The following is a 27,605-nucleotide window of genomic DNA, read 5'->3' as shown; positions in this document are numbered from 1 at the left end:
AGTAATGCCTGCCCTTGAGGCTCTGGACCCTGAGCAGCCCGCCTGGTCTCTGTCTGTGAAGCTCTTGAAAGGGCAACAGTGCCTGTTATTCAAGTGTCTGAACTGACAAACAATCTCACTTTTAATGCCTATTTGGGGTGAGGCCACCAGTAATCAAGGTGGTGCTGGCCAATCTGGTCACTGGCACGTACCTCTTTTTTGTAGAGTATGGGCTGCAGGTTCGGCAGGACCCCAAGTCCTACATCCTTAGTAGCTGGGCAGCTCAGGGCACGTTATACAAGCTTCTCTGTGCCTCAGCTTTCTCTTCTGTATTTGTATGTTCATTGGGAACCTCCTCAGGGGTACATACCAGACTCCACTTGGAGGATGGGCAGGGGAGCTAGACCAAAACTCTGGGACAGGGTTCTGGTGCTTCAGCAGCTAATAAACTTGATTCAGGTTACTCATCCTTAGAAACAGCTCATATAATAATACCCACTCCCCAGTGGGTTTGGGAAACCTAATTACTACTTGTGAAATGTTTGCAAGTTCACAGAAGAAAGGTGATACCATCATGGCAAAGTATGACTACCATAATTGTGATCTTCTCAAGCTGCCCCCAGGGCTAAGTCCTATAAAATTGCCGTTTGTGAAATTCTGCTATTGTTACAAAGTGCAGCTATTATCCATAATGATACAGACTAATGTCTATGGTATTGCTGTGCTCATGGAAAACTCTTAAATCAGCCGAAGTGAAGAAGGTAGACCAGGCCACCTGCCGTGAGCTTGTCCTGCTCTCTAATTCCAAAAGTAAACAGAATCCTTGAGGAGGTAGGCCCCTGAAGAAGCACCAGATAGCAATAGCGTTCTCTGAGCACCTAGCGTGCACCAGGCAGTGTGTTATGCACGCTAGCTCATTGAATCTTCCCAACAAGTTTAGAAAGTAGATTTTATCATCTCCATTTTGCAGAGGAGAAGAAATGAGGCTCAAAGATGTTGACTTGCCCACAGAAAATGAACCTGGCAGTTATAAATAGCATGGCTTAGAGTGGAGAAAGAGCTGGGCTGGGTGGGAGGTGACCAGAGAGTCTGGGCAGGAGGCAAGGAGTCTCTGAACTAGGTTAGCAAAGCGAGGATGACTTCCACATTTCCAGTTTGCGCACCCCAACCCTCACCCCCGCCAACCCAGTGAACAGGTCCGCTGCCAACGGAGAGAGGCAACCGAGGAGGGGAAGGCGGTAGGGACGGCAGATGACTGGTGCAGGGCAGCCTGAGCTTGGGACTGCCAGCATATCTCCACGCGCTGGCCTGGGCCTTGGGAGGGAAGTTGAGACGCAGTCACTGACAGATTTGACAGGTGAAGGCCTGGGAGGAGATGGCCAAAATGCAACGTGTCACCCGGGGCCACTACCCCCAAGGCTCAGTTCTCGCTGGAGGAAACCTCCAGAAGGCAGCGCGGGCCAAGGTGATAGGTGTCCGCGAAGACCTCCCCGCGGGACTCGCCGGCGGCGCGCTCGCTCCCCGCAGGCCTGCGCCGAGTCAGCGATCCCGCTCGGCTCTCTGCGCCCTCCCCCGGGTTCCCGGTCCCTCCAGCCTCTGTCGTCCCCGCCACCTCCTCCGCTGGGCGCGGAGACGAGGGCCAGGGCCTCCGCGCACTGTGAGCCGGGAAAGCTACATCGCGCGCCGCTCGCAGCACTGCTCGGGCCCGTCGGGCGGGGCTCGGGGCGCATGCGCGGCGGCCTACAGAAGCCCGGAAGGAGGGGTGGGAGGTGCGGCTCAGGTTTCTCAGGGCGGCGGCGGCGACGGCGACGGCGACGGCGACGGCGACGGCGACGGCGACGGCGACGGCGACGGCGACGGCGACGGCGACGGCGACGGCGACGACGACTGGGACGCGGCTCGCGCTGGCACCATGAGCCCGCTGTAACGCGCAGGCTGCGCGGCGCGGGGGGCGGGGGGAGGAGGAGGAGGAGGACGGCGCGGTGAAGTTCTCCGCCATGAACCTGAGGGGCCTCTTCCAGGACTTCAACCCGAGGTGAGGCGCCGCCCGCACGGCTCGGGGAGGTACGGCGTCCATGATGCTGTGGCGGGCGGCGGGGCCTACCCGAGCCTCCCTGGAAAACCGATCGGCCTCGGCGCCGGCCCGCTGCCTCCTCCCGCGCCCGCTGCCTTCAGCCCCCGGCCCGCCGTCCCATCTGGAACCTCCGGGCCGCGGTCCCCGCCCTGCGGGAACCCCGCGCCTCTCCGCTTGCCCTCCCTCCCTCGTCGCTGTCCCAACTTCCCTCTCTCCGCTCCATCTTCTGGCACCCGCTGCCTGCCATGCGTTCCCCGCGCCAGGGCCGGTTCACTTGACCCGACACCTCTACCCCCCACCCCAGCTTTTTCCTCCAGTTCCTCCCAGCCCTTGAGGTTTGCCTTGGACGTATGCCCATCCCTCGCTTGTTTGCTTCTTTGTGGAACTGATGTCTGAAACACTGTTGAATCCTTGGAGTCCGTGTCAGGTCCTTACATAACGCTTTTTGGGGGTAAACCTGACAATTTTCTGTACACGTTTTCTAATCAGTCTTGACTATAAGTTTATTTGCAGGAAGCAGATATTGCTGTCCTATTTCCCAGATGGGGACTAGCCAGTGGACTGGAGGGAAGGAACACTGTTTAAGGAATTGAGCGTCTGTCCTTGGACTTGCTCAAGTGTTCTGTAACTCTCTTACCTCCCCAGGCTGTGAACTCCCTAAAGCAGAGACCGTCTCCTGCTCAAATCTCTATTCCCCGCAGCTCCACTGTGTCTGACACATAGTAGGCACTTATCAAATGTTTGTGGAACTAAACTGAACCTGAAGACCTGGATTGGAGAGCAGGCCGTATGTAACTGGGGGATCCTCTGCTCATCTGAAAAATAAGGAGTTGGCCTAGCTGATCTCCAAAGTCCACTGCTCTGTGAAGGGAGTGCCTAGCTCCCTTATTTGGTGGTGGAAGGCATGCACTCAATAAACCTTTCCTATGCCAGGTCCCATGCCGTCTGCTTCAGCTGCTGAGAGGGCCCAGCGTGAGGGTGGAGAAGGGCAGGCCAATAGACAATTGACAGCACAGTGCAGTGTTGTGCTGTGGGAGCCCAGTGGAGACCACCTTCCAGGCTGCTTGTGGGGGGTGTCTTGGGAGAGAGAGAGGATGCCTGTGTGTGTGTGTGTGTGTGTGTGTGTGTGTGTGTTGGGAGTGCAGCCTCCTTAGGGACACTGACATTTTAAGGTACGAGCCATTGTGACTTACTGGGTGCTCTTATTCCTCTTTGAGTGCTACCGAGTTCATGTTCTGTTTACTCTGGAGTGCCAGTGTCCCCATCACCGTGCAGTCATTATCACTGTTGGCCTTGAAGGCGCTCTGCATAGAGAAGCTTGTTGACAGCAGGTAACTGAGAACTGACTGCAGTGCCTTCCTCTGCTGCTCCTAGGTGTTGGGATTGGTCTCCAGGGTAGCACGGCTGGTGCTGGCGTTGGATGGGCCTTGTGTATCTACATTGTTTGGCGATGGTGATAAGAAAGATAAGTAAAAGCTGAACTGTTTTGTGTCCTTGGGCCACTCACTTATCTGTCTGTTTTATAGGCAGAATGAGTATAATCTCTCAGCAGGATAGAGAGGCCAAATTAATGATTGATTGCAAAGTGCTTTACAAATAGAAAGTTCCAGGACAACTTTGCAAGGTGACAGATCATTCCGAAGCCACAAAGAGCTGCCTGGAGTGATGGAACTGGCTAACACTTGCTGAAACAAAATAGTGCTGCCCAGATAACATCCTTAACCATTTTTTCCTGTAGTAGCTTCTTTCTGCCCCCACCCCCCACCGCCCCGCCCCCGGAAATTGGCACAGGAAAATGACAGTTAAATACCAGGTATCCAAACAGGTTTATAGTCAACATCAGAGTACTTATCAACCCTTTAATTCCATTGGGATTGAGATGCACATCTCCCTGAAAAGTTCGAAGGTATTTTATAGGATGCCATTCTCGTTTTCATTTTCCTGATGCCATGCTGAGTCGCTGGGAGAGAGCCGTGTTTCCTCACAGTGGGGACTTCTGAGACGGTGGCCAGCTAATGTTGGCAGGTGCCAGTTCTCAGCTGGTGGTGTGTCATGTCTTGTGGGCACACCTCGTTTTTGACATTGTTCTTTAGTTTTTTGTCTTGTTCCATGCTGAGGAGGACCTTCCAGACAGCTCAAAGAGCAAACCGAGGGCTGTAGACAGGAGGGAACCTTGTGCCAGGGCCTCAAACCTTGGTGCTGCTGCCTCGCTCCCCTCCTGGAATTCAGAGCCAGTTCAACACCTCCCTCCTAGCCCAGCACCTTAGCACATACTGTTCTCTTTGCCAGGAGTGTTTCCCTCTCTCTGCTCCTCTCTTCCTTACCTTGTTAGCTTCTGTTTCTCCTTGAGATCTCAGCTCACTTGTTGCTTGCTGAGGGCAGCTTTTCTGACTTCCCCGCCCAGCACACTGAGCCGTGTTTGTACAGTCTGTGTAGTGTGCTCTGTTCCTCCATCATACACTCATCCGTACCCTTGTATTTGTCTGTGTGCTTGTTTGACTAATGCCTGTCTCCCCTATGAAACTCTAAGCTCCATGGGGGCAGGGCCCTGACTCTGCGTGTTATGGTAGCCTGCATACCTGGAATAGTACCTGCCTCAAAAAGTATTTGTGGGATGGATGGATGAATGAATGAATGAACGAACGACTCACTCTCCAGAGTCATGGTCTGCGGCCTGGTTCTCTTTCCTCTCACCTTCTTCTCTCCTTCAGAATGCAACCATTCCATTGGAGAGCTGGGAACACCATGACACTAAGCAGACCATGGCTGCCTTGACGTTGTGGATTGTGTATGTCACAGGAATAGTCACTGTCATGGTTTGGTGGGCCCCAAGGCGTGGGCCATGGCTCCAGATCTCCTTTCCAACCTTTTGATCTTGGGAGTCTGTATCCGCTACTGTATTGCCAAGGCTCTGGAAAACTACACTGACAGAGAATGATTCACAACTGTCAACACTCAGATGCACAGGACTGCCAGCTGACCCTCTGCCTATTTCCATCTGGCTCAGAACTGGTTGATCATGAGCTTCTTTTTAGTTACATAGGTTAAGGTTTGCTGAAACAGACACCCCAGACCCACCAAGTCCTTCCCTGAATGCCCAAGGCTTCCTAACAGCTAGGGAGCCCTATTTACTGAATAGGCAAACTCTTAGAAGTATATGGAATTGACAAACTTGGATCGTGAGGTGTTCCTGGGAGGTAGAGATCTGGGAGTAGGTGGCATTAAGCCGGCACCCTGTCCCCACCATGGAGCCTTGGGATTTTCTGCTGCCTTGTGCAGTTGCTGGCTCAGAGAAGGCCCTTCAGCCCTGGTAGCCAGGCAGTGCTCGAAGGCTGTGAGAACTGTGCTAGAACTTCTGAGTCAGTCGCAGTGAGCTCCAGATGGAGTGTGGTGCATCCCGCAGGTGTCCTAGACTGGGACAAAGGCTGAGGAACGCTGCTCTGAGCATTCTGTCGTGTGGGGATGAAGTCCTGAGGTCAGTAGCATTTCGAAGCTTCCATATGCTACAACATCTAAAGCCATTCTGGAGTCTGTGTGAGTGATCTTGTCTCTTATTCGAAGTCTGGAAAAATGAATGTGATTGTGGGTAATTAACAACAGGCAGCTACCTGACCTTTAAGAGGCATTTGTAAAGTATATGTAAAGCATTACTTCATCACACATCTCCCTTGTTCCTACTGTGTGCCAGGGATGTGCCGGGCGCCCAAAGTACAAGAGTGAATGGGACGTGGTCCTTCCCCGCTCGAGCCCGGCAGAAGAAGCAGAAATGGAAACAGATTAAAATTCAGCACGGGACAAGGCGTTCCAGACACAAGAACCAAAGAACCAAATGCTGTGGGAACACAAGGGGCAGAGCCACTAATTCTGTCTAGCGTGGACAGGGATGGTTCCACAGCTCGATTCTGAAGGATATAGTTATAGGCTTTTGTCAGACAAGAGGGCAGGAAAGGCATCTTAGAAGGGACAAAGTATGCAGAGGTGCGGGGTCATGGGAGGGCCTGGTGTGTTAAGACAGTGCTGAAAGGTCAGTGTGGTAGGGGTGTTGCGGGCAACGCTTGTCATGTGACTTAAAAATACTACACGTCATGTTAACAATTACTGTAAATGTTTTTGACACATTACTGTTTTTTTTTAAAGCAGGCTCCAGATCCATCAATAGTGGGTGTATGTTGGTTCTGTTAATGAACTCTTCACCACCCAAATGTCTGTTTATCTGTCATTCTGTCATCTCAAACTACCTATAGTAAGAAAAGCTTGTTGATTATACTGAGGTTATTAATAATAGCTATGATTTCTGGGACACCTACCGTGTGCCAGGCACAGTATCAGTCTCTGCACCCATTATCTTGAACTTTTACAACAGCCCTCCGAGTTCGATATCAGCCTTGTTTTGCAGTCTTAGCTTGTGACTTCCCTGAAGTCACACAGGAGGTGAGGGGCCAAGTCAGGAGTCGAACAAGTTGGTTTCCTTCTGAAACCTGTGCTCTTTCCGGTATGCATGCCCCCCTTCTGATTTAGTGACATCCGCCCACCCCAGCCGTGGCACAGGAGGTCCGATATACTAAGGAGCCTTCTATTTATGAGTTGCGAGTAAGCAAAGCAAACCTTATATTCGAGCTTATGCATCTGCATGAGTATTATCTTTCAGAGAAGTTACTTAGGGAAAAGGTAAATATATACCTATTCCATTGCTCATACCCCTTGTTACTCATTTTAAATTTCCTTGGAAGCAAATCCTGTAAGAAAATCCATCTCATTGCTTTATAATCATATATCATTTTTTAACCAAAATAGTGCTGCCTAGTTTGATCACACATCCTATCCACTAAAGTTGGCTCTCACTGATTTTGGCCATTTCCAAAAATCCACTCTCAGTGAAGATTTGGCACCACTGGGGGTATTCAAAAGAACGGACTGCAGGCTCTCAAGGCGATTCCAGGAGGAAAGCTCCAAAGATGGTTTGAGCAAGGAAGTGGAATTAGTGCATTGCCTCCCAGGGGGACTGTTTAAAGGAGACACGTCTCATTTGAATGCAGAAATTCTGGTTTCAAAAATAGCATTCCCATTACTTGCTAATTACACACATATTTTTCTTGGCTGTGGGTTCTTTGAAGGCCAGGATGGTGAGGTGTTCGATAAATGTGCTGAGTGAGTGGATGTTGAGTACAGATAGACGTGAGCCATTGGGGAACTCTGTTGTAGGGGAGAGACAGTGGATTGGAGGCATTTTAGGTAGTTTCCTGGGTCTTTGGGAGTGAAGCTTCCCAGTATTGAGCTTGGGGTTTCTTTTTCGTTCTTTAAAAAATATATTTATTTATTTTATTTTAGCTGTGTTGGGTTTTCGTTTCTGTGCGAGGGTTTTCTCTAGTTGTGGCAAGCGGGGCCCCTCTTCATCGCAGTGCACAGGCCTCTCACTATGGCGGTCTCTCTTGTTGTGGAGCACAGGCTCCAGATGCGCAGGCTCAGTCATTGTGGCACATGGGCCTAGTTGCTCCGTGGCATGTGGGATCCTCCCACACCAGGGCTCGAACCTGTGTCCCCTGCATTAGCAGGCAGATTCTCAACCACTGCACCACCAGGGAAGCCCCCGAGCTTGGGGTTTCTAGTTGCCTTGCCTGATCATAGGCCATGCCTGTACGAGGAGACTAGAATTTAAGATGAAAGCCTTCAACTCTGGAGACAGGCTCTTTCTAATTGACGATTCGTAGTTTGTCACCTATGACCTAATAGTGAGAAAAATGATGGCTAAATGAGATTGTTATAACTTTTTTCTTTTGTAATACTGGTAGCAGCTAAAATGGGTAAAATCCATCATTTACACAGGGCTCTCATATCCCCTTATCTTCATGAGTGGATATAGGAGCAACCCAATGAGGAGAGAGTGACCCACGCACAACCACACAGCTGGGAAACAGTTCCCACAGGCCTGGGCTCTGTCTAGTCCTCCTCAAGAGTGATTTGTTTTTATTTGGCTTTTGTACTTTCTTGTCAGTAAATGACTTTAAATTTTGTTCGTAAGGTTCTGCTCAGTGTAAGAGGTGCAGTTCCTTTAAAACGTTGGGAGAGTGTCAATTAGCAGTTTGTCAGTTGGAGCTATTCTCTAAAGTTGTAGACAGAGAGGCGCTCACAGGGATGTATCACCCAGAGCATGTGTGTGTGCATGTGTGCCTGCTCCAGTTAAAGCCAGTGGCTTTCACTGGAGAAAACTGATGGGTCTAAAAAGAGTCCAGCTGCATTCTTTTGACTTGAAGAAAACAAGATAATAGAACGTTTATACGCACAGTGTCATCTCTTTACTAGGTATATTCCCTCCATCCCTAAATCCTTTTTCCCTTCCCCCCAAGGTGGAGAGAGGGAATTTGAGCCTCAAGCAGAAAGCTCTGTGTACATTTCAGAGAGGATACTAGCTTTGTAGTTTGACCCACGTGACACTACTTAGTGATCTTGTACTGGCATTACAGACTCAGATGAAAGTGGGGTAAATTCACTTTTAAGGTGTAATTGGAAAAGTGAAATTAAGGAAGTAGTGGTTTGATGCCAGAATGTCCATTGGAACCTCCATTTGCTGATTTGTGGAGAATTGAGCAGTCTGTTTTTATACTTGGACTCTGGTCTGAATGTTTCTTGAAAAGTAACTCATAGTAGTTTAGGCTTTTTTATTTTTATTTTTAGTTAATTTTTTTTTATATTTGGAGCTTTTTATCAGTCTTTTTTTTCCTACAGTTATCATGGTTTATTTTATTTTATTTATTTATTTGGGTTACACTGGGTCTTTATTGCTGCGTGCGGGCTTTCTCTAGTTGCGGCGAGCGGGGGCCACTCTTCTTTGCGGTGCGAGGGCTTCTCATTGCGGTGGCTTCTCTTGTTGCGGAGCATGGGCTCTAGGCGTGTGGGCTTCACTAGTTGCAGCATGCGGACTTCAGTACTTGTGGCTCACAGGCTCTAGAGTGCAGGCTCAGTAGTTGCGGCGCACAGGCTTAGTTGCTCCGCGGCATGTGGGATCTTCCCGTATCAGGGCTCGAACCCGTGTCCTCTGCATTGGCAGGCGGGTTCTTAACCACTGCGCCACCGGGGAAGTCCCAGGTTAGGCAATTTTCAGTCTATTTTGTCAGTTTATTATGACTTGTGTAGAATTTCTGCCTCCAGTCTCTACCAACTACAACCTACCTTACACACTCTTCTCTACCTTCTGTCACTCTTTTGCTCAGAAAGTCTTCAGTGGCCCCTTATTGCCTAGTAATAAATTCTAAGGACTTTACCTTGATATTCAAATCCCCCATTCTACCTTTCCCTTGTTTCCTCTGGTGCCTTTTCTCCTGTCTCCCCATCACTCCACACCCCAAGATTTACAGAACGTACTCCACGTGTTCTAGTCTCCTGGGGTACAAAAGACTGTCTCATGCTTTAAAAAATCTTCTTCCCTTTTTCTGGAATTCCCTATCCCCAAACCCCACCTTCTTTCCCAGATCTCCCAGGGAAATGAACCTTCTATGTCCCAGTTTGCCATGGTATATAGTTGCTTGATCTCCCTCTGCTCCTGTTAGTCTTTGAGCATCTTCAGGGCAGAGACTGTTTCTTTCCCACACGCTCAAACAGTTTTTAAAGTTTTAAGATAGATTTGTGTGTATTTTGTATTGGTGCCCCATGATCCTTTTTTTCCCTCTGGAAAAAATCTGTATACATGTAAAGAAAGCATATTTTGTTTGCTTCGATAGAACCATGCTATTTTTATCTACTCTAGCGTTCATTTCCATAATTTCCTTAGGAACTTTGTCTGCTTTATCTGTCATGATTTAATAGTAGCATGTAGAAGCCCACAAAGAAAATATCTCTGTATATTTGTACAAGAAATATTGTCAGATTATTTCCATATTCTATGGTCATGTTGTTAGATTTTCATTATTTAGATTTTCTTTATTAGTCATTTTAATGCTTTTTGTTTTGAAATCTAATTGATCAAATTACTGTCCTAGTAAACTGCTTCTCTTGTCCTTACTCAGTCACAATAAACCTGTGTCATCTCCTTTCTTGTAATTGGTTTGACTTTTTTTTTTTTTTTTTCGGTACGCGGACCTCTCACTGTTGTGGCCTCCCCCATTGCAGAGCACAGGCTCCGGACGCGCAGGCCCAGCAGCCATGGCTCATGGGCCCAGCCGCTCCGCGACATGTGGGATCTTCCCGAACCGGGGCATGAACCCGTGTCCCCTGCATCGGCAGGCAGACTCTCAACCACTGCGCCACCAGGGAAGCCCCTGGTTTGACTTTTGTCATTGGTTGCAACAGTGAGTCTTGACTGCAACAGATTTAGATTTTATTTTTTAATCCAGTAAGTGACCTTTCTTATTTTAGGCCTGTGATAGGCAGAATAATGACACCCCTCCCCCAAATATGCCCACATCCTAATCCTTCGAACCTGGGAATATGTTCCATTACACGGTAAAGGGAAATTAAGGTAGCAGCTGGAATTAAGGTTGTTAATCAGCTGCCCTGAAAACAGGGAGATTATTCTGGATTCTCCGGCTGGGTCCATAATCCCAGGTCTTAAATGTAGAAGAGGGAGGCAGAAGAGGAGGTCAGAGAGAGTCAATGTGGGGAGGAGTGCTGGAGCTTTGAAACTGGAGCAGGGGGTCATGAGGCAAGCTATGAGGCAGCCTCTAGAAGCTGCTGAGACAGGGAAACATTCTCTCTTAGAACCTCCGGAAGGATCACAGCCCTGGTGACACCTTGATTTTCGCCCAGTGAGACCATTTCAGACTTTCGACATTCAGAACTGTAAAGATACTTTGTGCTTTTTAAGCCACTAAGTTGGTGCTAATTTTGTATGGCAGCAGTAGAAAACTAATACCAGGATACTTTATCCTCTTTATATTTTTCCAACACCAGTATTTGAAGGAGTTATATTTTGTACTGTTATTTTTCCTCTTGTAAGTTCATCTTGTTTCCTTTATATTTTTAATTTTTTATGTAATAGACCCAGAGCTCTTAATTTCCCTTTAAATTATGTCAAAAATCATAAAATACTCACTTTTCCAACATTTAAATTTTTATTATTTCCACTACTATTTTCTTCTATTAAATAAGAGAACTCTTTTAGGGAAGATAATGAATTTAGCTTACAGGGTTTACTCTCCCCCCACTTTTTTCTTTTAAAGGTCCTTTCTGTTTTCCAGTCCATTGTTTCTGGTAATGATGTGTGTAGCCGAGGGCTTTGGTTGACAAATTGGTTCTGATTTTCTAGATTTTGTGATATCCCCCTTTGCTATCAGAGAGAAAAAGTCCTCTCGGCTGGTAACTCTCTGTTTGTGGTGATCACTCCATTTCTATTAGCTCGTGAATCCCCCTCAAGCCCTTTTCTTCTCCGAAGTCTAGGAACGAAGTCATTCTTCTCTTGCCATCTTTCAGTGGTAGCTCTCTTTTTCTTTGTGGCAGCTTGTAAAAGCCTCCCCTTGTTTCTGAGCATGAGTAATCATAACTAACATGTATTTAGTGTAGCGGTTGTCAGACTATTTTTCACAGACCCCCTTGCGGCCTTGAGAACTTTTCCAGGGGTCTGCGAGGTCAGAACTATTTTCAAAATAATACTAAGATGTTCTCAGCCTCTTTCTCTGGGTTGACATTTGCACTGTGGCGGGTAAACTGAGCACAAATCAAGCTGGTGCCAGGAAATCGTATTCCGTACTCATTGTCATTGGATGCTTCATAGTGTGCTTGCAGGTTAAAGAAGTCTGCTTCACTTAAGAATCTCCTTAATAAAGCAGAAAAAATACCAGTCTCATTCAGTCTTGACCCTTGCATATACAGCTATTTTAATATTCCGGGTGACGAAATAGGAAGGACGTCTAAAGGCCATCTGCTGTACACTGAAGTGTAGTCCTTGAGTCAAGGGAAAGCACTCATGCACCCGGGTTGTGAGCTGCTTTTTTCACGGAACGCCATTTTTACCTGGAAGGACAGCTAACAGACAAGATTTTGGCTAAGTGTACTAGGGTATTTGACAGACGTTTGCTCAGAAATGCCAGTGAACCTGTTACTTCGAGGAAAACAACTGATGGTGTTTTCTGCTTTGCTTGGTAAAACTTGAGCTTTCAAGGGAAAACCCAAATTTCTGAAAAGTTGTATTCACCACCATGAGCTTGACAGCCTTCCAAAACTTAAAAGATTTCTGATGAAGTGGGTTGTGATATTAACTAATGTGATTTTTTGTTGCTATTGTATAGTGAAGTGTGTCAGCATTTAAAGATCTTCATTACTCAGTGAACCAATATTTTCTGGTCGATGTATTTGGCGTTATAATCATGCAGGGATAAAAGATTCATTCAAAGTGCAAGAGAGACCAGTGGATTTTAAGGTAGCAGACTACAAAAAGTTCATTGAAGGAATTCCCTGGTGGTCCAGTGGTTAGGACTCGGTGCTTTCACTGCCTAGGGTCTGGGTTCATTCCCTAGTCTGGGAACTAAAATCCCGTCAGCCTCAAGGTGTGGCCAAAAAAATTAAAAATAAAAAGGTCCTTGATAGCGTTTCAGATTCCACATCAAGGAACTACCACTTGTTGACTTTTGGTGTCCTGTCGAAGAAAAATATCCAGTTATCTGAAAGAGCAATTAAAATACTCAGTTCTTTTCTGACGACCTACCTCTGTGATGTCAGTTTTTTTCTCCATATGCTTGAACCCAGACAACATACTTCAACAGAATGAATGCAGATATAGATATAATCTAGATGTCTGCTATGAAGCCAGACATTTTTTAAAAATTGCAAAACTCTAAAAACAATTTTGGAAAATAGTTTTTTTTCCTTAAAATTATGTTGTTTATGTTAATATGTAAGGTGTTTATTATTTTTTTTAATGAAGTAATAAATATTTTTTAAATAACAGTTTTAAAATCTGATACAGTAAATAGCAGTAGATATAACCCATATAAACAAAGCTCTTTAGAGTCCTCAGTCATTTTTAAGAATGTAAAGGAGTCCTGACACAAAAATTTTGAGAACCACCAATTTAATGCTTTGCCTAAAGCACTTTTCATATTCATCTTATATTCACGGCCACCTTATGGGGTACATATTACCCTGATTTTGTAGCGGAGAATACTGTGAAAGTATTAGTATGCTAATAAAAGGCTATATAGACACTCTAGTTAGCAATCTCTCCAAATCTGATGGTCCTCCCACCATTGTTTACACTCTTGGAGGTTTGCTTCTGAGTTGAATTTTGTGAGTCCCATCTCCTTAAAACCTCCCTCTTTTTTTCCAGTTGAAGTTTCTTATGTTATTTCTCATAATACAAAAGTAGTATATGTACCTTGCAGAAAAATCAGCAATCATAAGCAAGAGTGTAAAGACTGTCCTTAATCCTCTCCACTGGAGAGCATGGTTAGACCTCAGTGTATATCTATCCAGATGCTTTTCCAGGAATGTTGAGTTATTAGTATAAAGTGAGTATCGTATAGTACTCAATTCAAAGGACTTTGGAGTCAAATAGATCTTAGTTTGAATCTCAGCTCTGTGAGCCTCTAGATGCTTGGACAAGTTATTTAACTTCGAAGCCTTCATTTCACATCTGTAAAATGGGAATAGGGAAAGTGCCTCCTTCATAGGGTTGTTGTGAGGCTTAAGTGACATTACCTGACATTCCATAAATAGCCAGTAAATGTTAGCCATGGAAGTTGTATATGTGTAGGTAGATCAATAGATATGCCAGGTTTATTGAAGTATGTTTTACATGCAGTAAATTTTACCATTTTTTAGTGCACAGTCCTATGAGTTTTGATAAACCCATTCACTTGTGTAAGCACCACCCAAAGACAGAGATACAGAAAAGTTCTGTCACAGCAGAATCTTCCCTCGTGTCCTTTTTCCTTTCCCCCAACACAGCCACGGGTAATCACACTGATCTGTTTTCTGTATCTATACTTTTGCCTTTTCCACAATGTCAAATAAGTGGAGTCATACAGTGTGTTGTGTTTTCAGTCTGAGTTATTTTACTTAGCATAGTGCATTTGAGGTTATCCATGTTGTTGCATGCATCCCTAGTTTGTTCCTTTTTCCTGCTGATTAGTATTCCATTTGAATAGACATACCTCAGTTGGTTTAACCATTCACCAGTTTTGGGACACTTGGGTTGTTTCCAGTGGCTATTATAAATAAAGCTGCTTTGAACATTTGAACACAAGTCTTTGTGTGGACATATGTTTTCCTTTTTCTTAAGTAAATACCTAGGTATGGGATTGCTGGGCTGTAGAGTAAGGGTATACTTAACTTTATGAGAAACTACCAAAGTGCTTTCTAAAGTGGCTACACTGCATTACTATCAGCAATATATGAGGGTTCCATTTGCTCTACCTCCTTAGCAACGATTGTCATATGCTATGAGGTTAAGAGTCTAGGTTCATTTTTCCCATCTATCCAGTTGTTTCAGCACCATTTATAGAAGCCCAATTCTTTCTCTATTGAATTGCCTTGGCACCTTTTACCATGTATGTACAGGTATGTTTTTGGACTCTATTCTGTTCTGTGTCTCTCCTGATGCTAATCGTACATTGTCTTGATTATTGTAGCTCTATAGTAAGCCATGAAAACATGCAGTATAAGCATGTAGTATAGTTTCTCCAACTTTGTTCTTTCTCACAATTGTTCTGCCCCATTTGAGGTCTTTTGCATTTTCATATAATTTTTAGAACGAGTATGTCCATTTCTGCATAAGAGGCTGCTTGGATTTTCATTGGCATTGCACTGAATCTTTTTTTTCTATATATTTATAGCAGCTTTATTCATAGTTGCCAAAACTTGGAAGCAACCAAGATGTCCCTCAGTGGGTGGATGGATAAATAAACTGTGGTTTATTATTTATTCCAGTGGAATCTTGTTTAACACTAAAAGGAAATGAGCTATCAAGCCATGAAAAGACATGGTGGAACCTTAAATGCATACAGGCACACCTCGTTTTATTGCGCTTTACTTTATTGCGCCTTGCTTTATTGTGTGTTTTTTTCTTCCAGTTTTATTGAAATATAGGTGACATACAGCACTGTGTAAGTTTAGATACAGCATAATGAGTTGACTTACATACATCATGAAATTATTATCACAGTAAGTTTAGTGAACATTAATCATCTCATATAGATACAAAATAAAAGAAAAAGAAAAAATATATTTTTCATTGCGGTGAGAACTCTTAGGATGTACTCTCTTAACAACTTTCATGTGTAACATACGGCAGTGTTAATTACATTTATCATATTGTAAAATACTTGTCTAATACTTAATTATTTTATAACAGGAAGTTTCTACCTTTTGACTGCCTTCATCCAATTCCCCCTCCCTTAACCCCGACCTCCAGTAACCACAAATCTAATCTCTTTTTCTATTGGTCTGTTTGTTTTTGAGGTATAATTGACCTACAACATTATGTTAGTTCCTGGTGTACAACATAGTGATTCTATATTTCTATACATTCTTAAATGATCACCACAATAAGTCTAGTTACCATCTGTCACTATTCAAAGATATTATATTATTTTTGACTATATTCCCCACACTACATTTCATACCCATGACTCATTTATTTTGTAGCTGTAAGTTGTACTTCTTAACCTCCCTCACTTATTTCTCTCCTCCCTTCCTCTCCTCCCCTCTGGCAACCACCTGTTTATTCTCTGTATCTATGACTCTGTTTTGTTATGTTTGTTAATTTGCTTTTTTAGAGTCCACATATAAATGCAGTTATACAGTATTTGTCTTTCTCTGTCTGACTTATTTCACTTAGCATAATACCGTGTAGGTTCATCCATGTTGTCATAAATGACAAGATTTCATTCTTTTTTGTGGCTGATTAATATTCCATTACACACACACACACACACACACACACACACACACACTCCACATCTTTTTTAAACATTCATCTATCAATGGGCACTTAGGGTGCCTCTATATCTTAGGTACTGTAAATAAGGCTGCAGTGAACATAGGGGTACATATATCTTTTTGAATTAGTGTTTTTGTTTTCTTCAGATAAGTCCCCAGGAGTGGAATTGCTGGATCACATGATAGTTCTATTTTTCATTTTTTGAGGAACCTCTATACCATTTTCCATAGTGGTTGCACCAATTTATGTTCCTGCCAACAGTGCACAGGGGTTCCCTTTTCTTCACATCCTCACCAACACTTGTTATCTGTTGTCTTTTTTTTTTATAATAGCCATTCTGACAGTGTAAGATGTTATCAAACTAGACTACTTTCTCATACCATATACAGAAATGATTAAAGACTTAAATGGATTAAAGACTTAAATGTAAGACCTGAAACCATAAAAATCCTAGAAGAAGACATAGGCAGCATGCTCTTTGACATCAGTCTTAGCAATATTGTTTTGGATATGTCTCCTCAGGCAGGAGAAACAAAAGCAAAAATGGGACTACATGCATTGAATCTTTTGAATAATCTGATGAGTATGGTAGGCTAAATAATGTCCCTCAAAGATGCCTACTTCCTAATCCATGGAACCTGTGTATATTACCTTCTGTGGCAAAAAGGTGAATATTATCTTATATGGCAAAAGATGTAATTAAGTTAAAGATCTTAAGATGGGGAGAGTATTCTGGATTATCCAGGCAGGCCCTAAATGCATTCAAGGGTTTCCATATAAGAGGGAGGCAGAAGGAGATACTATTAGGAGGAGAAGGCAATGCGATTGAGGCAGAGAAAGAGATTTGAAGATGCTGCCCTTCTGATTTTGATGATGGAGGAAGGGGCCCAAAGTAGTGCAAGGAATGCAGCTCTAGAAACTTGAAAAGGCAAGGAATGGATTCTCTCCTAGTCTCTGGAGACATGGCCCTGCTGACACCTTAGTTTTAATGTAGTGAACCCCATTGTGGACCTTTAGCCTGCAGAACTATAAGAGAATAAATGTGTATTGTTTTAAACCATCAAGTTCGTGGTAATTTGTTATAGCAACCATAGGAAACTAATAGAGGATGTAAATTTTAACAGTATTGAATTTTTTAATCTATAAAAATGGTGTATCTCTCCATTTATTTAGATCTTTAATTTTTTGGAGTATGAAGTATGAAGTATGTTTTACATGCAGTAAATTTTACCATTTTTTAGTGCACAGTCCTATGAGTTTTGATAAACCCATTCACTTGTGTAAGCACCACCCAAAGATAGAGATACAGAAAAGTTCTTTAATTAATTAAATTAATGTTCTTTAATTTAATAATCTTCTTTAATTTTAGGTTTCAGAGTATGTCTTGCACATATTTTGTTAAATTTATCTCTAAGTATTACATATTTTGATACTGTTGTCAATGGTAGTTTTTCATAAACTGTTAATTTTAAATTAAATCAAGAAATTTAATTTTAAATTAAATCAAGAAAGTTGCAGTAAATGATAGTTTTTTTAAAAAAAGTGTCCATTTTCTCATTGCTAGCATATAGAAATGCAGTACATTTTTTGGTATATTTACCTTGTATCCTGCAACTTTTGCTAAATTCACTTATTAGATTTAGTAGCGTCTTTGGTAGAGTACTTAAGATTTTCTACATAGACATCATGTTGTCTGCAAATATCAGATTTACTCCTTCCTTTTGAATCTTTATCCCTTTCACTTCTTTTTCTTGTATTATATTTGTGGCTAGGACCTCCAGTACAATGTTGAATAGATGTATTGAAGTGGACATACTTGCCTGGTTTCCAGCCTTAGGGGGAAGGTATTTAGTCTTTAACCATTAAGCATTTTAACTAGGTTTTTTTCTAGATACCCTTCTAGCCCTAATTAGTTTAGAGCTTTTATCTTGCGTGAGTAGTGAATTATGTCAAATGTTTTTTCTGGAACTATTGAATAATCATATGGCTTCTCTTTTTCATTCTATTAATACAGTGAGTTACATTAATGGATTTCCAATGTTAAGTGAAACTTGCAATCCAGGCTAAAGCACACTTAGTCATAATGTAATATCAAACCACACTTAATCATAATGTAATATCCTTTTTATATATTGCTGGATTCAATATCCTGTTTCTTAGGGGTTTTGCATCTGTCTTCGTGAAGGATACTGGTATGTAGTTTTCTTTCTTGGTCAGGTTTGGGTATCAGGGTAATGCTAGCTTCATAAAACACACTGGGAAATGTTCCCCTCTCATCTTTTTCTGCAAGAGTTTGTGAAAAATTGGTACTATTTCTTCCTTATGTGTTTGGTAGATTTTGTCTGGCCCTAACATTTTCTTTGTGAGAAGGAGCCCAACTGCAATTTCAGTTTTTAAAATAGATATAGGAATATGAATATTTCTTCCTGTGTGAACCTTAATAATGTCTTTATTTCATGAAATTTATGTGCATAAAGTTGTTCATAATATCCACTTCTAATCCCTGTAATGTTTGTAGGATTTGTAGTGATGTCCCTGCTTTCATTCTTTGTATTGGTAATTTGTGTCTACTGTTTTTTTTTCTGATAACTCTAGGTATAGGTTTACCAATTTTCTTGATCTTTTCAGAGAAACAGCTTTTAGTTTCATTGATTTCTTTTTTCTTATGTGGACCATTTTTACAGTCTTAACTGAATTTGTTACAATATTGTTTCTGTTTTATGTTTTGGCTTTCTGGCCGCAAGGCATATGGGATCTTAGCTCCCCGACCAGGGATCGAACCTGCACCCCCTGCACTGGAAGGCGACGTTTTTTTTTGTTTTTTTTTTGTTTGTTTGTTTTTTTGCGGTAGGCGGGCCTCTCACTGTCGTGGCCTCTCCCCCTGCAGAGCACAGGCTCCGGACGCGCAGGCTCAGCAGCCATGGCTCACGGGCCCAGCCGCTCCGCGGCATGCGGGATCCTCCCAGACCGGGGCACGAACCCGTGTCCCCTGCATCGGCAGGCGGACTCCCAACCACTGCGCCACCAGGGAAGCCCCGGAAGGCGACGTTTTAATCACTGGACTGCCAGGGAAGTCCCTAGTTTCATTGATTTTTCTCTAACATGTTTCTTACATAGTTCATTGATATATGTGTGTATATTTATTATTTACTTCCATCCATTTAAAAAAAATTCCTTCTCTTCCTAGTTTTTTAAGGTGAATCATAGATCGTCGACTTGAGAACTTTTCTACTTAGCATTTGATGCTGTAAATTCCTCTTAAGTATTGCTTTAGCTATATCCCACATATTTTGGTATGTTGTGTTTTCACTTTCATTTAGTCCAGAATTTAAAAATTTTTCCTTGCGTTTTTTTCCTTTTATCTATGGATTATTTAGAAGAGTATTGTTTAATTTGTAAGTATTTTGAGAATTTTTCAAATATCTTTATGTTATTGATTTTTAGTTTAATCTCATTGTGCTTAGAGATTTACTTTGTATGATTTCAGTCCTTTTACATTTGTTGAGGCTTGTTTTATGGCCCAGAATTCAGTCTGTCTTGGTGAATGTTCCATGTGCACCCGAATTTGCACTTGAATTTGTATTCTGCTGTTGTTGGGAGGAATGCTTTATCAATATCAATTAGGTCATGTTGGTTGATAGTGTTATTACAAATTTGTATATCCTTAGTAATTCTCTATGTGTTCTATCAGTTACTGAGAGAAAAGTGTTAATTTCCAGTAATAGTTGTGGATTTTTCTGTTTCTCCTTAATGTTTTAATTATTAATGTTTTCTACGTGTATTTTGAAGCTTTGCTATTAGGTACATAAATATTTATAGTTGCTAGATCCTCCTTCAACACAAATCACCTCTTTATCATTATGTATGCTCCTGTTTGTCCCTGGTAATATTCCTTGTTCAAAAATATATCTTAGGGCTTCCCTGGTGGCACAGTGGTTGGGAGTCCACCTGCCGATGCAGGGGGCGTGGGTTCGTGCCCCGTTCCAGGAGGATCCCGCGTGTCATGGAGTGGCTGGGCCCGTGAGCCATGGCCGCTGGGCCTGCGCGTCCAGAGCCTGTGCTACGCAGTGGGAGAGGCCACAGCAGTGAGAGGCCCGTGTACCACAAATATATATATATATATATATATATATATATATATATATATATATATATATATATATACACATCTTAACCTTATATTGTGGTGGGCAGAATGGTTCCCCCAGAGACATCCAGGCCATTAAGCCCTGGAACCTATGAATATGTTATGTTACACGGTGAAGGGGATTTTGCAGATGTCTTTAAGGTTACAGTATTAGTTTTTATTGCATCTGTGACAAATTACCACAGTTTTAGTGTCTTAAAACTACACAAACTTATTATCTCATAGTTCTGTAGGTCAGAAGTACAGGTACAGCATGGCTCAGTTGGATCTTCTGCTTAGAGTCTCACAAGGCTGGAATCAAGGTGTCAGCAGGGCCCTGTTCCTTTCTTGAGGCTCTGGAGATTAATCTGCTTCCAAACTCATTTGGGTTGTTGTCAGAATTTAGTTCCTTGTGGTTGTAGGGCTAATGACCCCATTTCCTTGCTGGCTGTCAGCTAGGAGTTATTCTCAGCTTCTAGAGTTGGCTTGCATTCCTTGGCTCATGACTCCCTTCCTCCGTCTTCAAAGCCAGCAAAGGCAGGTGGAGTCCTTCTCACTTTTGGAATCTCACTGACTTCCGCTTCTGCCTTACCTCTCCTCTTCTGCCACATCTCTGACTTACTTGTATGCCTTCCTCTTCTGCTTTTAAGGGCTCATATGATTACATTGGACACAACTGGATAATCTGGGATAATCTCCATATTTTAAAGTTGGCTGATTAGTACCCTTAATTCCATCTGCAAAGTCCTTTCATGGTAGTATGTAGATTAGTGTTTGACTGAATAACTGAGGACAGGAATCTTGGGGAACATATTTAGAATTCTGCCGACCACAGTTGTGGACTTTAAGATAGGAAGAGTATCCTGGATTATCCAGGTGGACCCAATCTAATCACATGAGCTCTTAAAAGCATAGCACTTTCTCTGGAAGCAGGAGCCATATGGCAAAAGAAGTCAGAAGCATGAGAAAGATTCGATATGCTGCTGCTGGCTTTGAATGTAAAGGCCTATGTTCTTCTCAGAGAGAGAACTCTAGGACCTAAGGGCAGCCCCCAGCTGACAGCCAGCAAAGAAACTAAGATCTTAGCCCTACAACCACCAGAAACAGGATTGCCAACAACCTGAATGAACTTGGAAGCAGATTCTTCCCAGAGTCACCTGAGAAGAGCCCAGCCAACTGACATCTTGATTTCATTTATGAGACTCTGAGCAGAGAAACCAACTAAGCCTGTCTGGACTTCTGACACACACAACTGTGAGATAATAAATTTGCATTCTTTTAAGGTGCTAAGTTTGTGGTAATTTGTTATAGCAGCAATAGAAGACTAAAACAGATATTAATAAAGTCACTCTGACTTTCTTCTGGTTGGTGTTTGCCTGGTATAACTTTTTCTGTCCTTATTATCTATCTGTCACTTTGTAGATAGATAAAGTAGGTTTCTTATAGATAGCATATAGTTATCTTGCTGTTATAAATCCAGCCTGACAATCTTTGTCTTTTAATTGGTATTTAGACCATTTATATTTCATGTAATTGTCAATAGGGTTGGGTTTTAACTGCCTTCTTACTGCAGTCTGGAAATTGCCTCCAGGCAGTAAGCTGGGGCATTGATAGAGTTTATCTCCTTTGTTTTCTTTCTTTCTGCCATCACAGTCCTTCACTGCCTGTTGTTCACTGTCTGAAAACATGTTGTTTCATATATTTTGTCCAGTTTCTTGTTTAAGGTGGGAAGGAAAACTCCATCCCTCTTACTGTATCAAAGCTGGAAGTAGAAGTCCTCAACAGTGTAATTTCTAATTAATATTTTGAAAACATCCTCTTCATGAAGTCCCTTTTATGTGAAATATGAGTGTATGTTTGTATGTATAATTCAGTCACAAAAAGGATAATACATATACTAAAATATTACTATATATAAATATGGCAGATGGCTACCTGTTTAAAAATAGAATCAAATAATTAGTCAGTGACAGAACTTGACCATATCCTGAACCTGTCAACTTTTTTCAGTCTCCATGTCTTGATGGCTAGTTCCTTCTGCTTGGAATGCTTCCTCAGCTCATATCCTTTCCTGCCTGGCAGCTTTCCATGTATCCTCCAGAACCAGCTCCAGGGTCATCACCTCTCTGCTTCCCAGTCCCCCCAGACAGAATCCATATTTCCTCTTCTGGGCTGCCATCACACTGTACCCATAGAACCATTATGGCACATGCCATGCTGTGTTGTAAGTATATGTTTCTGTGTGGACTCCCTCCTACCAGGAAGCCCTGGAAAGCAGGAAACTTATCTTAGTCTTCTTTATATTTGTCTTATCCTCTAACAACAGTATGTCTTCTACATAGAATTTTTGATATATGATTATTGAATTAGTGACTCTTTTCATGTGCTAGAAAGCAATGCTGTTATTACTCCTCATTTTAATATCACATATTTGTAAATGTGAATCCTCTTTAATCATTTTGCTTTTCTCCTAGTAAATTCCTCATCTATGCCTGTCTGCTGCTGTTCTCTGTGTTGCTGGCCCTTCGTCTGGATGGCATCATTCAGTGGAGTTACTGGGCTGTCTTTGCTCCAATATGGCTGTGGAAGTTAATGGTCATTGTTGGAGCCTCAATTGGAACTGGAGTCTGGGCACGAAACCCCCAATATCGGTAATACTGCTTTATAAAACCTTTTGGTCTCTACTCTGAGCGAGGGGGGCAGTATCTTGTTTTTCACTTTATCAAAAGTCAGGACTATTTTCTTTTCTACCTCTCTGAGGTTTTATAAGAACTATAATATAGGCAAGCTGAGTTCTGTTCTAAGTTTTTAAAAATTAAGTGTTTGATATCCACTTTTTAACAAATGCACTGTTATTTTAGGTGCTTAAGTTCCTAGCCAGCCTACAAAAGCTTAAGTAATCTAACATGCATCCAAAATGTAGAGCTGTTATACCATGCTAGACAAGGACGTATAAAACCATCATGTTTGTAGGAACAGTTCTACAAACCACAGTTCTAGCTTTGGCCATCAGGGATATATCCTTCTCCACTCAGTCCTGGAACTGGGTATCCCCTTGTCCCAATCTCCTAGTCCTGGGGTTTTAGGACTGTTAGTGTGGAGGAGTCAGCTTGGCCAGGAAACAGTTAGGTCCTGAGACAGGAAAAGGTGAGATCCAGATGCTGTGAAGGAGAGCAGAGCCTTGGGGGCCGGGCAGAGGCGTACCCTTTACCTTCACCCCCCCTCCCCTCACGCCTTTCTTCTTGGATGGTCTTCTTCTGGTCCAAGTTCCTGTCGTGAGCTCACTCCGGTGTGCAGCCTGGTGCTGCTGGGGCCCACAAGAGTCTCTCTGCTCTCCCTCACAAAGTTTGGAACTTTGGAAAGGAAAAGGGGGGACTTGAGAGTGAGGGACTGTTCTAAACCATCACCAGGAAGATGAGGAGTGAAGAAATGCCGGGTCGGCAGGTGGGGAGAGAAGAGGGGGACACGTGCAGCTGCTCGTGTGAGAAAAGTGTAGAGGTTGGGACCATCTCAACTTGTTTAAATCTTTGTCATGAACTTTAAAAATGAGATTTAGATCGAGTAAAATATGTTACCGCATACATATCTAAGAACTTGAAAATAGCTACACAAAGAGCCCTGGCAGATGGGGGACATTCATGTGTAGCTTAGATTTTTTAAGTTCTTAGATTTTTCTTTTTTAACATTAACTGTGTGGCCATAAATCTTTTATTTTTTATGAGGTATTTTCAGATATCTGATGTTTGCTACTCAAAGAATGAAAAGTTACATAGCTAAACATTTTAAGTTCCACTAGTTATTTAGAAGCTCTCTGAGCTTTTCTCTGTTGGTTAAATTTAAGATTCCTTTCAAGATTCCCTTAAGAAAAGGAATTGTATGTGCATAGTTGAATGTCCTGAATGTACAGACATGGTCATTCTAGTGTCAGTACTGTCCAAAGGAATTGTTGGGTCCTATAGGAATAACCACTGACCTCATTTTCTCTGTGTCCTAAACTTACAAGTATTTATCACCAACATGACACATCACAAATGTTCATCTATATTTTGAATGAAGCACTGTCAGCCTTGCAAATGCATTGTTAAGCATTTTCCTGATTAGTGGCCTTACTATTTTTTAATTGTTAACCTATTAAGTCCAAGCATGATCCTTAAGCAGCTTTAACTGATTTAAAGAACAGTTTTAATGGCTCTTCTTGTATCATCTGCAGGTGTCAATTCATCCTAATGGAATAGAAAGGAAAATAAAAAGGCATTCACAATTTTATTTGCATTTTAAAATAGCACCTAACAGCAGTTACTGTATTTTCTTGAAATATAACACACACTTATTCTTAAAACTAGAGCTATTTTGATAGTATTGCATGAAATGTGATTTACATGGTTTTTAATTCATTGAGAGACCGGGATCAAAATGTCAGTTTTTAGCAGTAGAAGCAATCAGCTTAAATAATCTTGGAAGTAGTTGAATTTAAAGTTATGAACCAAAGTGTTTATGTGCACTGTCAGGAAATAATAACTGTGGCTGTTGCTTCTGAGAATATCTTTATTCAGTTCAAAGTCTAAGTCTGGTTTGGTTGTAAATGTTCATTTCTTGTCCTGTAGTAGTTCTTTGATGTTTGAAAGATTGCCTATTAAGGAGGAATGTTAATTTAGCTCCTACCTGACTTTCCTTTGCCTTTTGTCAAATTTACAAATACAGTCCTTAGTATCCACATAAGTTGGTATTTGCCCTGAGCTGCTTGCTTGTTATGGAGATTCCGAACTGAGGGTGTTTTTCTTCTCCTTCTGTCCCTTTCTAGAGCAGAAGGGGAAACGTGTGTGGAGTTCAAGGCAATGCTGATCGCGGTGGGCATCCACTTGCTCCTGCTGATGTTTGAAGTGCTGGTCTGTGACAGGATCGAGAGAGGCAGCCACTTCTGGCTCCTGGTCTTCATGCCGCTCTTCTTCGTTTCCCCAGTGTCTGTGGCAGCTTGTGTTTGGGGCTTTCGACATGACAGGTCACTGGAGGTGAGCTTTCGTATATTTAAGAAGGTTTTAAAAAGCAAAATCTTTTGGTCAGTTATTGTAATGGAGACTTCTTGTCCTTTGTTAGGAAGAGGTTGATCACTAATGCTAGATCATGGTGTATAAGGAAACGAAAGATGATGGAAATAATCACGTTTCTCTTTCTTGACTTAGAACACTGGTTTTTCACCGAGGCCATCAGGCTTCTTCCAGCTTCACGTCTTTCCCTGCCCACCTGGATCAGCCAGCTTCTCCTGAGAAACAGAACCAGTAGGATAGATGTAGATGTAGATATAGATGTAGATGTGCAGATAGATATACACATGAGGAGGTTTATTTGAAGGAGCTGGCAAGTTTGAAATTGATGGCGCAGGCTGGCGAGCTGCAGACTCAGCAGGATTTCTCCCTCTCCAGGAAACCTCAGTTTTTGCTCTTCAGGCCTTTTAACTGATTGGATGAGACCTACCCACATCATGGAGGAAAATCTCCTTTTCTTAAAGTCAGTACCCTTACAGCAATACCTAGATTATTGTTTGGTTAAATGACCGGGTACTACAGCCCAGCCAAGTTGACGTGCAAAACTAACCTGCACAGCATCTCAGACCCCATGACCAGCACTTTGTCTCCTCCCTGGTTCGCTTATCCTGATGGGCCTATATGTTCATTTAGTGAGCATTTATCAAGTAGTTACTATGCGCCAAGCCCTCTTGGCCTAAACATAAGGGATACATGAATGAAAAAGCAATACTAGCAATGCTAATAATAGTAATGAAAATAATAGCAGATAATATTTATTGACCACTTGCTGTGTACCAGGCCTGGGGCTGGGTGCTTCCATGCAGTAGGATCTCATTGAAGATCTGCAACAACCCCGTGACGTGGCTGCACTTGCCACCCCTGGTTTCCAGAAAGAGTAGGGAATTTTTTCCTGGCCGCTTATCCAGGGGCAGGGCCAGGGTTCCATTGCAGGCAGCCCGACTCCAAAGCCCGTGCGCCAAACTGCCCAGAAGCTGAGGGCCCACAGCCGGGTCCAGAATGGCTCAAGGGGGGAAACTGGACACTGTGGATGCCGTGTTGAGCTGCGTGGGTCGAGAGCAGAGGAAGAAGACCGCAGTTGGTCCGAAGGGAGAGTGGGAGCCGGTGGGTGGCAGCTCAGGGTATGTGAACCTGGCGAGGGAGGTACCCACAGTGGGAGAGTGATGGAGCCAGGCCCTGGGGCACCAGTGGGAACAGGGCCCCGAGCGACAGGAGCGGCTGTGCCTGGCACGGGGAGAGGGACTCCTCAGCCCTGGTCCGGGCAGCCGTGGAGGGAGGGGAGCCCTGGGGGCCTGCTCTCCGCCTCCCTGCACTTGCCCTCCCGCTTCAGAACCTCTGCCCCGCCAGGTCCTCCAAGAATTTGCTCCTGAACTGGCCCACTCTGTCTGGCGACCTCGCTCTCTCATCTGAAAGGGAAGACAGAACAGCAGCAGAAATACCCCCTCAGGCCTCTGTTTGCCTCTCGTGCCTCTTCCTTCCTCACAGAAAGGCTCTGGGAAGCAGTGCGGCAGGGACCCCACATTCCCTGCTCCGGCATGCGCTCCCCGTGGCCTGTGGCCTCATCTGGGGGCCTCTTGAGCCCCCATCTTGTCTGGCCACTGGCCGCTCTGTAGCTCCTGACACCCCTGGTCACTCGACCAGTCTGGCCACCTCTGCCTGCGTTCAGCTCCTTCTCTGAAGCATTCTTCCTGCGTCCTTGCATGTTGCTGTTCCTTAGGGTTCTGGTCCTGGGCATTTTCTGTCCGCACTGTGCACATTTGCTCTGGATGATCTGGTTCATACTTGGCTGCCTCCGCTGCCACGTACGTGCTCCCACTTCCTGAATTCACATTTGTAAACTCCGATTTCTACACGAGCTCCAGACTCCTTATCCAGCTTCCCCTGAATCTGCATTCCCTGTATTGGTCGGAACCACCATTTCCACCCAGTCACACTTACCTGTCTACTTTGTGCCTCTGTTGCTTTGCGTTTTTCTCTATTATCTGAGCAAAATGAAGTGAAACCAAGCTTTAAAAATCATTTATAAAAGCTTACGTTAAACAAAATCACCGAGATCAAAGATTCTCGATTTTAGCTATTTGGGGCTGTGTTTCTCAGTGGGGGCTGGGTATGGTCTTCGCATTTTGGATAGGAAATGTTTTGCTGAACAGGACTGTGCCCTGCATTTCGGGACACTTATCCCTGACCTCTGCCCACTAAACACTAGCAGAGGTGCTCCCTCAAGTCGTTGTGACAGCCACTAGGGCCCTGCACATTTCCTAGCTCTTGTGCAGGTGAGCAACATTACCCAGGTTGAAAAGCACTGAGAAAGTTCTATAAATACTGTCACATGAGGGCTGAGGAGGAGGTTTAAGAAAACTGAAAATTTGGAACTTTGTTTCTTAGAAAGTAAAAGCATATACAAGGGCTAGGACTATACTGGGCCTGAAACCATATTTTCCTAATGCAGTACGGTCACACTCTTGGCAGTCTACCTACGAGAAGAAAGCACATGCCAAGAGTTGAGCTCCCTCTTGG

At 43.4% G+C, this 27,605-nt stretch overlaps 1 protein-coding gene across 2 annotated transcripts in view; it reads left to right on the top strand.

Moving 5' to 3' along the window:
• The first annotated feature begins 1,848 nt into the window (after nt 1-1,848).
• The window catches only part of TMEM185A (transmembrane protein 185A), a 35,113-nt gene continuing 9,356 nt past the window's right edge, over nt 1,849-27,605 (top strand). Inside the window, exons 1-4 of one of the 2 annotated variants that reach the window (XM_081221247.1) lie at nt 1,849-2,014; nt 4,765-5,528; nt 22,521-22,697; nt 24,848-25,055. In XM_081221247.1, coding sequence (XP_081077373.1) covers nt 5,434-5,528; nt 22,521-22,697; nt 24,848-25,055 — 480 coding nt within the window. In that variant the 5' untranslated portion in view covers nt 1,849-2,014; nt 4,765-5,433. The remainder of the gene's footprint in view (nt 2,015-4,764; nt 5,529-22,520; nt 22,698-24,847; nt 25,056-27,605) is intronic. The other variant, XM_081221248.1, reaches the window with a different exon arrangement.

Source organism: Mesoplodon bidens (genome assembly GCF_964165515.1).
Source record: "Mesoplodon bidens genome assembly, chromosome: X".
Lineage (NCBI taxonomy): Eukaryota > Metazoa > Chordata > Mammalia > Artiodactyla > Ziphiidae > Mesoplodon > Mesoplodon bidens.
Note: the sequence above shows the minus strand (reverse complement) of the source record. Positions and strands in the feature narration are given on the sequence as shown.